Raw genomic sequence first — 12,991 nt, 5'->3', positions numbered from 1 at the left:
GCTGTCTCTTTAAATCTTCCAGCATCTACGATGAGGAGTGGGGGGAAGCGAGTGCCTTGTGTGAAATGGTACCCTTAAATGACATCATGCTCGGCCAATCAGCAGCCTCGGGCTGAGCTCCCGCCTCCTCGCCTGCTCAGTAGGATGAGTGTGTCCCTTCCGCTGATGGTCTGGGCCGCTGCTGGTACTGATGCTGCTGATGCTGTTGGGTTGCCGTATCCAGGCCATGCTTGCTCTACAGTAGGTACAGTGTGTCTTATTTCTGCATGCAGTCCTGTTTTCTGTCGTTCCAGTTATTTATCAACGATGATAGATTGCTAGCTCACTGGCTGGGAAAGTCCACGTTGAAGGGATGATGGATAATGATGGAGGACACTTAAGATGGCTTTTAGTGTTTCCTTACATTGCCTAAAATGTGCGGCTCCGACGTCTACGAGACTGATGTCTGTGTTTGAGATATCAGCGGTTCAGTTGTGATTAAGATGTTGGGCGAAGGCTGTCGTTTTGTGCACTTTTGTTTTTGTTGTAGCCTACAATGCCACTTAGAGTGCCCTGCGAAAGTAATCCTGTCACTTTGTGACATTTTTGTCACGCCTACAACTAGATTTTCTCGGCTTTTAGGTGACAGACCAAAAACAAAGTCGTGCCCGTTTGTGAGGTGGATGCTTTTCATGTTCTATGAATAAAAATCTAAAATGTGCGGAGCTCAAATGTTTTCAGCCCCCACCCTGAGTAAATACTATGTGGAAGAAGCTTTTGTAAAGGTTTCAGCCCAAACTCTTTTGGGCTATTTATCTGTCAGTTTTGCACATGTATCTGTCCATTGTCTATACCATCTTATGTATGCAAGGACGCGGGGGAGCTTGTGTCTATCTCCAGGGGTCATTGGGTGAGCAGTGGGTTATTACCCCTGGAAAGGTTGCCAGTCCATCAAATTGGAGCTTTGCATGTTTAAAGGCTAAACACTTTGGCATTCCTTCTTTATAAAGTTTAATAAGGTTGGGTAAGGAGCATCTGTAAACATCACTTTTCTTGCCACGGATTTTCACCTTGATTTAGGTCTGGGTCTTATTAACACATTCTAATACACGAATATGCTTGGATCTAAACCATTCCACGGTATCTTTGGACGTATCTTTGGTGTTTCTTTTCTGCTGGAAGGTGACTCTCTCTCCTCTAATCTTTAGACTTTTGCACCCTCAAACATGTTTTTTTTTCCAGGATTGCCCCGTATTTAGCTCCATCCTATCCTCAACTCTGACCATCTTCCCCACAGCATGCTGCTGCAACCACTGAGGTTTATCATTTATATTATGACATGTTCAATTTGACATGTATTGGCCTTATGCCATACATTTGAATTAGCATGCTGGCCAGAAAGGTCTGTTTGGTTGTCATCTGACCCCCTGCATGGCTTGTGGCAAACTTTAAATTGTATTTTTTCATTGCATACTTTCTACAGACAATGGAGATTCGTGGACTGCAAGACTGATACATGAGCCCGCAAAAGATTCTTCCTTCAGAGCTGTGAATCTTTGCAGCTCCTCCAGAGTTACCATTCCTGTTTCCTTCTCTGATCAATGTTGTCCAGGCTTGGCTTGTCACTTTGGGTGGACGGACATGTCTTGATAAGGTTCCAGTTGTGCCATACACTCTGTCCCTAACCCCTAGATGATGGATTCAGATCATGGGTTTTTGTTTCATAATCTCTCTTAAACCTCTTCCCATCTATGTTCTTTTTACATGTATGCGGTGTTCCTTGGTCTTCCTGACCTGTTTGTTCACTGATGTTCTCTCACAAACCTCTGAGGCCTTCCCAGAACAGATGGATTTATATTGGGATTAAATTACACACATGCTACAATTAGCTGCTCTTGATTATTTTTAGTGGTCTCTGGAGTGGGGAAGGGTGAGTGGGGGAGCACGGGGGAAATCTGAATAAAAAATGCAAACCATACTTTTTGGATTTTTTTTTTTTTATCTTCAACATCACATCACTGCTTTCACTCGGTCACATAAAACCCTCCAAAAACAACGCTGAGTAATTTAAAGTGTGTTGACACTTTTGCAAGGCATTGTATGTAAGAGGTCACATGCATAAACTATTTTCAATTCTGAGTTTATGAGTGTGACTAGAGATTTGTGTTGCTATAATCTGCCATACAATGGCCTGTTTTTGCTGCATACTGTTAGATAAATGCACAAGATAAACAATTTCACCGTGCTGGGTCTCACCCATCCACCGGCGCTCTGTGGTCTTTAGCACTTCTCTTTCTTTCTCTTTATCCAAAATAGAAGACACAAACCTATTTTCACTTCCTGTTCTGCTTGAAAGGTTAACTCTTTTCTTTCCACTGATTCAGATGATCATGCCCTGCCGCAAGGACCTGAGCCCCGACGTGTCTGGGTGCAGACTCGCACTGAGCACGTTGACAACAGACAGAGATGTGTCCTACTGCTGATAAGAAGAAACAGGAGCAAAGGTGAGACCAAGTTAAAGTGAATGAATCCTTTTCCAGAGCAGAACACCTCTATTCTGATTGCAGTTACTTCACAGTCACTTTCTGTTTGGGGTTCAGTTCAGCAACATGTCTCTGCAATGTGTCCACACCAACAATCTGGCTGTATGTGCTGTGAACAGGCCCATCTGGACCTTGAGAGACGCAGAAAAATCTCAGAGATGGCGAAGCGAGACTACCTGGTGGAGGCCGCCAAGCAGATCCGAATGGCTCTGGACAGCGAGGTCAACGAAGACTACGAGGCGGCCTTCAGTTACTACAAGAACGGGGTGGACTTACTGCTGAACGGAGTCCAGCGTGAGTAGGCCGTGTGAATCATTCAACCGGGATTATGAATAATCCGGTTTGCACAAGACAGGCATGTGATGGTGACAGGAATAAGAGCAGGAAGTCAGAAGGCAAACGTTAAGCAGAGATTCATTCGCTGATGAGGCGGCTTTTTTTTTTCTTCTCAACATAGTGTCAACAACCAGCTGTGTGAGATGTAGGATCCACAGAGCTAGAGGACTTTTTTTTTCATTGGTACCATAAAGATTTTTGCTTTTTTTTATATAGTGGATCCAAACAAAGATAGGAGAGAAGCTGTGAAGAGGAAGACAACCCAGTATCTGAAACGAGCCGAAGAAATCTTTATAACCCATCTCCAGGATAACCTGGGGAAAGGAGGCTCTCATTTAGGGGTAAGACAATCACCTTGTGTTGCTTATCAACATAGAAGACACCTGTTGCACCTCAGAGTGTCTCGTAATGTTGATAAATTCTGAAAAAAAAATAAAAAATTCAACTTGTGCTTCTTATTGTAATGTTTTAAAAGTTGCATGCATCACATCTGAATATGAAATATTGAAAGCCTTTTACCTTAACAGATTAAGCTTGAGGTGAGATACCTAAAACTGTGGACACATTTTGATGATTTGAGCAATACTTTGTTCAAAAATACATAAAATAAAGGTTCAAGAGGAAAGGCTAGATTTTTTTTATATAGCCACATTCATTTACAGAGTAAGTCAAAGTGCAAAGGTAAAGAAAATGACTCTAAAGGAAAGTAACATAACACACTTTAATCACAAGACTTTTGCTTGCCATTAAGCATTTCCACTATTTATACACTTGCTGTGTTATCTGTGGGTTTGATTACCAGGGCTACAGCAGTCTGAGATTTCGCCCGATCCGACACCTGAGTTCACCAGTGGAGGATCTGGAAATGTGTAAAGTGGTGGGAGTCAGTGATAAGGTAGGTGATGTTCTCTCACTTCAAACCATAAAATGAGACAACTTTAAAAAAAAAAAAAAAAAGCATTCCCCCATGCTTATTGACACCCAACGTAAAGATGTGTAAATCCCACTTTAAATGATGACTTACTGGAACCCCACTATTGACACTCCTTCTATTAAAGGGGCCAAGTTACGTATTTTAACCATAAAAAGAAAACCATATTTCACCTTCAAATAAAGCAACATATGCCAAGCATTTGTCCTGAAATTGTTTACTAAGACCTTTTTGAGCCTTTGTACTGGGGGCAATCAGTAGACATAAACATTTTTGTACCATCTACCAGCAGTACAGCAGAACAATCAGAATTCAATGTCTGATAATTGACACAGCCACTGTAAGATAAAGTAAACTGTCCTGTAATGCCTCGCAGTTCAACTTATTGTACACATGCACAATATTATACCTACAGTCATGTGGTCTTGTAGCACTTTGTTTAATAACAAACTGAGCAAAAACAAAGTGTAAAAATGGTATGTACTTGTGTCCAACAACCCCAAAGTGCTTTACACTAGAGTCGGTCATTCACCCATTCACACCATGACGGTGGTGAGCTATGTTAGTCGCCACAGCTGCCCTGGGGCAGACTGACAGAGGCGAGGCTGCCATACAACAGCGCCAACGGGCCCTCTGACCACCGCCAGCAGGCAGGTGAAGGCGGGTGAAATGTCTTGCCCAAGGTCACAACGACTGAGACAGTCGGAGCAGGGGATAGAACCAGCAACCCCCCAGTTACAGGATCTCCCTAACTCTTGCGGCAATGTTACTCCATAAAACACAGAAATAAGATATGATAAGTCAACAGGGTACAATAATTCAATGGGAAAACTTTTGTATGCAACCAGAGTGAGCAACTGGCATAGAAAAGTCATAAAAGACTTACAATGATAAATTCATAGTACGTGACTAGGCCACTTTAATACTTTGCACAACCACATTCTGTAAATAAGATAACACTGAGTCTCCTTAGATATTTCTCAATACTGGAGGTGGAACTTTTGACTGTTCCTTTTTGCACAACCTCTCAAGATCTTCCAGATTCCTGTCTCCACTCTTGCGCTCTCGTCTTTCTTGCTCACCCACAGGTTTTCTATTGGGATTATGGTTTGGGGACTGAGATAACAATGGAAAAAGTGTGATAGTGTGTTGAGTCTAATGTGTCTGCTGATTTAACTGGATGTTTTGGAACACTAACCCGTGAAAATGCTTTTTTTGTCTAAAACTGTGTGGCATTTCAGAGAATCCTTGATGCCATTGTCTGTAACAAGGTACTCAGAGCCTTTGGAATAGCAAACAGCATCAAAGGTCCTCCAGCATCAGTGACGATGAGGATCATTTCCACACATTCATCCTTTGATTAACCTAAAGTGGTTTTAAATGAAAAGGTTAACCCTGGTCTCATGTAACCAGGGGCACATGCTTCCAGATAAAGTATAGGTAGTGTATAGAAAACACCACATGTTTACATTTGTAGTCATGGGTAAAATAAAAAGGTTTTATTCTAGCATCGCTCTTAAACAACCAGTTGGCATGGAGACGGCATCAATGATCTTTGTGGAGACTCACCATAAAGTGTCCCTATTTGCCACAGTTCTTAGAGAATTTTGGAAATCTAATTTACCACCCTTACCGCCCCGCTCACGGTGCATGGTGGCAAGACAAACTCAGATCCTCCCCCAGCCTTGTTTGTCAAGGTTCTGTTATTTTAAACGGTTTAAATACTGTTGTGGCTTAGTAGCAAGCTTTGCATGTTAAGCTAGCTTTGGAAAATGACAAAGGAACCAAATAAGCTAATCATAGGAAATGTGGAAGAGCTGTGGCAGGATGAAAGCAGGGAAGCTGAGGGAGGGAGACTAAAGAAGAAGACACTAAACATGGGAAAGACTAACAGAGATCCAAGAGAAATGCATTAAACAGCACAAAAGGACAGAGCACAAGAATAAACTAAGAAACTAAACACAAAGGAATAAATTCAAATGGAGGTTTTGATGAGTGGGTATTATAACATCTGCCTAACTTAAATTGCAAGTTCTCTTGTCTTTCCCATTTTTAAGCATGGCAGAGAGGCACTGGTTACTGTGTCACCTCATACTGATACACCAGGGAAACAGGAAGTCTGAAAGGGTGAATCAAAACACCTAACATCTGCTTTTTTTTTTGTAGAAATTGTTCAAAGCACCAACAAATGAAGCAGTATTCATGGTGATACAAATATGTTAACATGAGATTTTTTTTACCTACCAGATAAAACGTCACACCTTTACCACAGGGGCCAGCCAATAACTCTAATTGAAGGAGTGCTGTAGCTCTATAATGAAGCGTTTTTCTGTAAATGATCCACTGCACTTAACCATGAAATTCTTTCATAGAGAACTACATAATGTAATAATTAACCTGCCCCTGTGTTAGCATGAGTATATTGTATTTTGTTTTGTTCCTAAGGTCCTGATTGTCCAAAGCATGGTCAACAAAGAGACGTTTGTTGTAAAGGTAAGCATGCTTAAAAGCAGATAAATGATCACATCCTCTACATAAACGCTACATACATTTGTAAGCATCTTTCCCCTGATTGTTGGAGATGAAGTGAGATTCTCATCTAGCAGCGACCTAGTTCTTGTAATCTGTGACGAGGCAGTTGATCGAAGCTATCTCCATCCTTTCTCCTTTACCACCAATCAACAAAGTAATGCATGATTGGGAGGGGAATGATAATGATACATAGTTTTGACCATTTTCTTTACAATTAAAAACCTGAAAAGAGTGGTTAAGCATCTGTATCGAACCCCCTTTAGCACAACCTACTGCCTTCAGTAGTCACAGTTACCAAATACTGTCCAATTTTATTTCAATTCAGTTCAATCTCAAGGCACTTTACAAAGTCAGGTTCAATCAAATCATCCAGACAGATTGTTCAAAAAGTTTCCTATCTAAGAAACCCAGGAGATTGCTGTGTGTGATTTAATCTCTGTGTAACTACAACTGTTCTGTGAAGGCCTGGAAGGTTTGTTAGAGAACAATAATAATAGATCCTAACACCATCATGAGGACTCAAAAGACGAGTCAGAAGTGAAGTTAAAGCAAGGTAAAGCATATGGCACACAGCAAACATGTGGAAGGTCGTCTGGTTTGATGCGATCAAAGTTAAACGTTTTGGCCAATATAAAAATAACATTATGTGAGGCTGAAACTAAGACTGTGCATCCCCCTAAACACACTGTCACCACTTTCAGACATGGTGGTGGCAGCATCATGCTGTGGGGAGGATCCTCCACAGCATGGGCGGTGACACCGGTCCGAGTTCATGGGTACACATGAACAGAGGGGAATCCTGTTAAAAAAATAGAAACTGAGGCTCACCTTGCACCAACAACAACCTGAAACATAGAGTCAGATTACAATGAAAGAGTTTGAATTAAAGCACATTCATGCGTTAGGCTGACCCAGTTAAAGCCAGGAACTAAGTCCAGTCTCTAATCTGTGGCAAAATGTTTAAAATCCATGTACAACAAAGTCTCATTCTCCTTCCACTTACTAACTACTCTCTACTTTGTGTTAGTCTATCAAACACAATGCTAATAAAATACACTGACCTCTGTATCTGTAATCAGACACAATGTGAAAAAGTGGCATTAATACCGTCATAAGCGATGATCCAGGCAAAATACAACAGTGTTATTCCTTACACTGCAAAAACAAACTAAAAATATGTAAAACCTTCTTGAAATTAGTGTATTTGTCCTTGATTTGAGCAGGTAAATAAGATTATCTGCCAATGGAAAGAGTAATTTTACCCCTAAAATAAGATAATTAGATATAATGCACTTGAAATAAGTTGATGGAGATGAGTTCTTCCTGTTTTAAGTGCAAAAATCTTATTCCATTGGCAGATTATCTTATTTACCTACTCGAATAAAGTACAAAAACACTAATTTCAAGAAATTTTTAACTTATTTTTAGTTTAGTTTAGTCGGTTTTTGCAGTGTGAAACATTAAAGTGCACACTAGTGTCTCTAAATAAATCCTGACATGTTGTGCTTTTGCAGAGCCTCGTCAAATCGAGCTGGGAGAGCAGAGACCAAACAACCATTATTCCTCAAGGTGTGCCCTACATGGTGAAACTGCTGCGATATTATGTCAGCGAGGATGCCGTGTACCTTCATCTGGAGCACGTCAAAGGTAATGTGGTTGCATCTGGTCACCGTACGTACTAATTATGAAGCTGTGGACAGGCCCCGTACTTCTTAAACGAAGCCTCAAGAACCACGAGAGTGCTCTTGTGTTTCTCTAGGTAGACGGCTTTTCTCCAAGTTGCAGAAACTCAGAAATGAGAAGGCCGGGGAACACCCAGGCCCACGCTTCAGCCATGGCCAGCAAAACGTCACGCTGAGGACCAGCCACACTTCACCTGCGATCAGCACAGAGTACCAGCACGGCAGCAGGAGCCCCGCAGCGACTCCACACAGGCTGACCGACGAGAGCCCGGAGGCAGACTTCCCAAACTCGTGGGATGAGACTCAGCAGCGACTGGAGAGCTGGGGGACGCACTCCTACATCGAGGAGACCGGTTGCCTCCAGAACACGCGGTCGGCCGCATCGTTCTACACCAAACTGGATCAGATGACTCTGCTCTCCGGCCTGACCAGGACGCAGGTCGGCACCCAGATCCACCCACCAGCCCCTAGTTTGTGTTTGCATTCCAGCAAAGCTCAGGAAAAGCCAGCTCTTCCTCTCTCTTGCACCCGCGTCAGCCAAGCCCTCGACGTCATGTCCGAACTCAACAAGAAGAAAGCCGGGACGGGACTGATAGAGTGCAGCACGGACTTCGAGGCGGCCTGGGAAGCCGCAGACCCTACGCACAGCTACGTTAAGACAAACCCCTATGCAGTGACTGGCAATAATTTGCAAAGAGCAACACCTCAAACGAGTCAGACCTCATTGAAAAGCGCAGAACCCCCTCAAAGTCAAGACGACGCTTTGAGCTCCTCCCCTGCCATTCTTCATCTCCCTCTCCATTGCCAAACCCAGATCCGTGGCAGGGCATCGTGGGATACCAATGGCTCTCACCAGGGATCCTTCCTCGGCGGAAGTTCTGAAGAGATACCCGCGGCGCCGAGAGAGGAAAGCAGCCCCGTTGTAGAAGAGAGAAACGGGATGATAGTCATCAGGAGCACAGACAGAGCAGTGTTTTCTGACCACACGGACACAAACGTCGTCTCGGAAAGTTCCCGGGATTTTCCTGCTTCCCTTTTCCACGGAGGCGCGAAGACACCGGGGACGCTGTCAGAGGCGTGCCATCACAGAGAACGCTGTGCGAAAGGCGAAAAACAGGCCGTGGAGGTGGCCTGTGAGGCGCGGAGTCCTGGAGGGAAGGCTTCGAAAGGGGGATCATATGTAGGCTGGTTCTCTCCCGACCCGCTTGGAGCCGCGTCCCACGGCGACAGGAAGAACGAGGAGGGGCCGGAGAGGCGGGGACAGGACCAGATCATCGAGGTGGACGGCTGGTGCCACCTGCCGCGCGTTCCTGCCATGACCTCCGGCGGCTCTGCCGACAAGGCCCCGCAGGGCTGCTGGGGGCTTCCAGAAGCGGAGGTGCGTGTGTGGGGTGCGCAGATTCTGTTGGCTCTGGAGAGCCTGCATGAGCAAGGCATCTTGTGTCGGGATCTCAACCCGAGGAACATTCTGCTCACCAGCAACGGTGAGTCCAGCAAGTCCTCATAGACTGCCAGGTGTAACAAGGTGATGAGACAAGAAAAAAAAAACTGAGACCGAGATAAATCATTTCAGAACATTTTCAGACTTTAAGGTGACCTTTGATCCGTGCAGACTTAGTTGAAAAACTTTAAAAGTTAAATCTTTTAGCGGGGGGGGGGGAAACACTAAGGCTTTCTTTAGATCCAGCCACAGATATTCAATCAGACTCAGGTCTGAGTTCTGCCCGGGCCGTCGCTAAACTTTCATCTTTTTCTGGTGACGCTTTTCTTTACCTGACTTTAAGCCGAGGCCTGAAAGTTTCTGCTAACATTTGGGACTCTTTATTATCTCCTCCACTTTAACGAATCCCCTTCAGCTCCATAGCATGATGCTGCCACTACCATGCTTCACAGTGGTAGTAATGTAATAATAATAGAACTTTATTGATCTCACAATGGAGAAATCCACTTCTGCATCTTAACCCATCCCCTTGGGGAGCAGTGGGCTGCCACTGTGCGGCACCTGGGGAGCAATTGGGGGTTAAGGGTCTTGCTCAGGGACCCAGAATGGCAGCTTGTGGGAGTTGAACTCAGAACCTCTGGGACTGAAGCTCTGTGCTCTAACCACTAGGGCACCACTCCCTTTTAATTCTCTGCATTTAACCCATCCCCATTGGGGAGCAGTGGGCTGCCACTGTAGGGCACCCGGGAAGCAGTTGGGGGTTGAGGGTCTTGCTCAGGGACCCACAGTGCAGGCAGATGGGATCGAACCGCGTACTTGCATCCTTCTCAGAGCGCAAGCGCGCTGCTCTAACCACTCGGCCAGCACTAATGTACAGTGTTGTTGTTGTTTTTGCACCAGACATACCTGTTGGGATTATGCCCAAAACGTTCCTCCTTCTTAGCAACTTTTAATCAGTTTTTGCCCAACTTAAAGGCTTTTTGTCCAGACAGATCAAGAAGCAGGGAGGCTGTCTTCCCCTGAGCTCTACCGCCATTGCTTGCCAAAAACCCCTGCAGCTCCTGTAAAGCTGCTGCTGGGCCTCCCAGATCCGCTTTCCTTTAATCTTTTGATCAATCTTGGAGGGGTTTCCACGTCTTGGTTTTTCAGTTAAATTGTCAAAGTTCTAGGACACAATAAAGGTGGAAAGACTTCTGAAAAAGGATTTCTCTTGGTCTCCATGTTTACGTTTTAACAAAGGTTCATAAACTTTAACGTCCACTGCAAGTGTGTACAAGATACAGTGACAATTCGAAGTTTGACTCAGTGACGTGTCTTCACAGGAAAGGTGTGTTTGACGTTTTTCAGCCAGTGGAGTGAGGTTCAGTCAGAGATTAGCTCCAAAGCCATGGAACAGATGTACTGTGCTCCAGGTAAAAAACCTAAAGTCTCCTTTGTGTTACCTGCCACCTAGTGGCAGCAAGTAGGTGGTACTGCACCAGGAAGGGACTTCTGAGCATGAACAAATCCAAAGCAAAGCTGGTTGTGTGTTCTCAGAAATCGGAGGTGTGTCGAGGATTACGGAAGCTTGTGATTGGTGGAGTCTCGGGGCTTTGCTCTTTGAACTTCTAACAGGAATGGTGAGATAAAAGCTGTGATAAATGTCCTGAAGTTCTGCATGCTGTGATAAATCTAAAGCTCTTTCCTGCTCCTCCAGCCCCTTTGGCAGCTCCATCCTGCAGGAATCCATTCCCACACCCAGCTGCTCATCCCCGACCACCTAAGTGCTGCAGCTGCTTCCCTGCTCACTGAGGTTAGAGTAAAAGTATTCATACCTTTTGACCCTTTTCGTTTTTTTGTCACTTTACCCCCCGACAAACAGAACAATTTAGAAATATTTCATCTGGACTTTAACACAAAAGAAATGCATCTCAGCTTTGCACGTTTTAAAACTTAAATGTTTGCTTCTTCTTTTTAGTAATTCTCAAGTCTTGTGTCAGATTCTCAATTGGACTTTGACTAGGCCATTCTTACAGACAAATGCACTTTCATCTAAACTAAATCATTGTAGCTCCATGTTTAGAGTAGTGACCCTGCTGGAAGGTGAAGATCCTCCCCAGTCTAAAGTACAGTGCAAATTCTAACAGGTTTTCCTCTAAGATCGCCCAATCAGCTTCATCTATCTTCTCTTGAACCAACTAGCTCAGAGTTTAAGGCATATAAATACTTAAAAACCCTGGTACTAAATCTTACAGCTTGTTGAAACCCTGAATCTTTTTTTCTCCACAGTTGCTTCAGTTTGATGCTGGTTATCGCTTGGGTTCTGGAGGCGGAGGAGTCAGCGACATCAAATGTCACCCCTTCTTCAGCAGCGTCTCCTGGAAGGCTCTGTCCTGCTAGCAGACCTCCTATCAGTTCTGTCCCACACTGGACTTAAAAAAAAAAACAAATAAAAAAAGAAATAGATCTGCTGGATTTAAGCATTCTACAGAGTGGATGCAGCACAAATCTTACATCAAGCTTCCCAAAGAAAAGGTTGAACAGTGGCTTTGAATATCAAGTGCCTTGCAAAAGTATTTCTACACGTGACCTTTTTCACATTACAATTACAAACTGTAAGTAATTTTAATTAGATTTTGTGTGGCAGACCAACACAAACTAACACATGAAGTAGAAGGAAAAGGATGCATGGTTGCTAAAACAATTACAACAATCTTAATCTAAAAATCTGATGTTCATAGGTGTTAAGGTCCCAGGAATTGATACTTAGAACCTGCTTTCATGCGCAAATCTCTGGGAAATGTCTCCCCCAGCCGACTGATTGGATGGGCAGCATCTGTGAACAAGTCTTGCCACGGGCTCTCCGTAAATGTGCCAGGAGTGCCTCGTATTTAGCCCCATCTATCTTCCTTTCAACTCTCAGATGCTTCCCAGTCCTCGAGAAAAGCCTGAGGCCACAGCACGATGCTGCCACCACCATGTTTCACAGAGGGGGGATTATTTGCACAATCCATCCATCCATCCATCCATCCATCTTCTTCCTCTTATCCGGGGTCGGGTCGTGGGGGTTGCAGCTTCAGTAGGGAGGCCCAGACGTCCCTCTCCCCGGCCACTTGGGCCAGCTCCTCCAGAGGAATCCCAAGGCGTTCCCAGGCCAGCCGGGAGACATAGTCCCTCCAGCGTGTCCTGGGTCTTCCCCTGGGTCTCCTCCCGGTGGGACGTGCCTGGAACACCTCTCCAGGGAGGCGTCCAGGAGGCATCCTGACCAGATGCCCGAGCCACCTCAACTGGCTCCTCTCGACGTGGAGGAGCAGCGGCTCTACTCTGAGTCCTCCTCACCCTATCTCTAAGGGAGAGCCCAGACACACTACGGAGAAAACTCATTTCCCCCGCTTGTGTCCGTGATCTCGTTCTTTCGGTCATGAAATAAAAAGATGGAGGTGCATCTAAAAGAACAACAACAGAATATCACGCTAAAGTGCACTATTTTATGGCCGTCATTTTAAAAAGTGAAATGGTTATTTTCTAGCGATTCATTACACATAGTGTAAAATTTGCTAAGCTTCTA

At 44.4% G+C, this 12,991-nt stretch overlaps 1 protein-coding gene across 2 annotated transcripts; it reads left to right on the top strand.

Moving 5' to 3' along the window:
• Positions 1 to 67: 67 nt before the first annotated feature.
• Positions 68 to 11,866, top strand: rps6kl1 (ribosomal protein S6 kinase-like 1). 2 transcript variants are annotated; one of them, XM_012851634.3, is made up of 12 exons: positions 68 to 240; positions 2,364 to 2,483; positions 2,642 to 2,816; positions 3,075 to 3,199; positions 3,661 to 3,753; positions 6,235 to 6,282; positions 7,836 to 7,968; positions 8,081 to 9,487; positions 10,767 to 10,856; positions 10,981 to 11,063; positions 11,141 to 11,236; positions 11,713 to 11,866. In XM_012851634.3, the coding sequence occupies exons 3-12, from the start codon at positions 2,681 to 2,683 to the stop codon at positions 11,821 to 11,823; spliced, it is 2,322 nt and encodes a 773-aa protein (XP_012707088.2). In that variant the 5' UTR covers positions 68 to 240; positions 2,364 to 2,483; positions 2,642 to 2,680; the 3' UTR covers positions 11,824 to 11,866. The 2 variants fall into 2 exon arrangements, with proteins under 2 accessions (XP_012707088.2, XP_012707096.2); XM_012851642.3 differs by having other exon boundaries at positions 68 to 244.
• Positions 11,867 to 12,991: the final 1,125 nt, after the last annotated feature.

Source organism: Fundulus heteroclitus, chromosome 19, assembly GCF_011125445.2.
Source record: "Fundulus heteroclitus isolate FHET01 chromosome 19, MU-UCD_Fhet_4.1, whole genome shotgun sequence".
Classification (NCBI taxonomy): Eukaryota; Metazoa; Chordata; class Actinopteri; order Cyprinodontiformes; family Fundulidae; genus Fundulus; species Fundulus heteroclitus.
The sequence above is the reverse complement of the archived record's forward strand: the minus strand, read 5'-3'. Positions and strand labels throughout refer to the sequence as shown.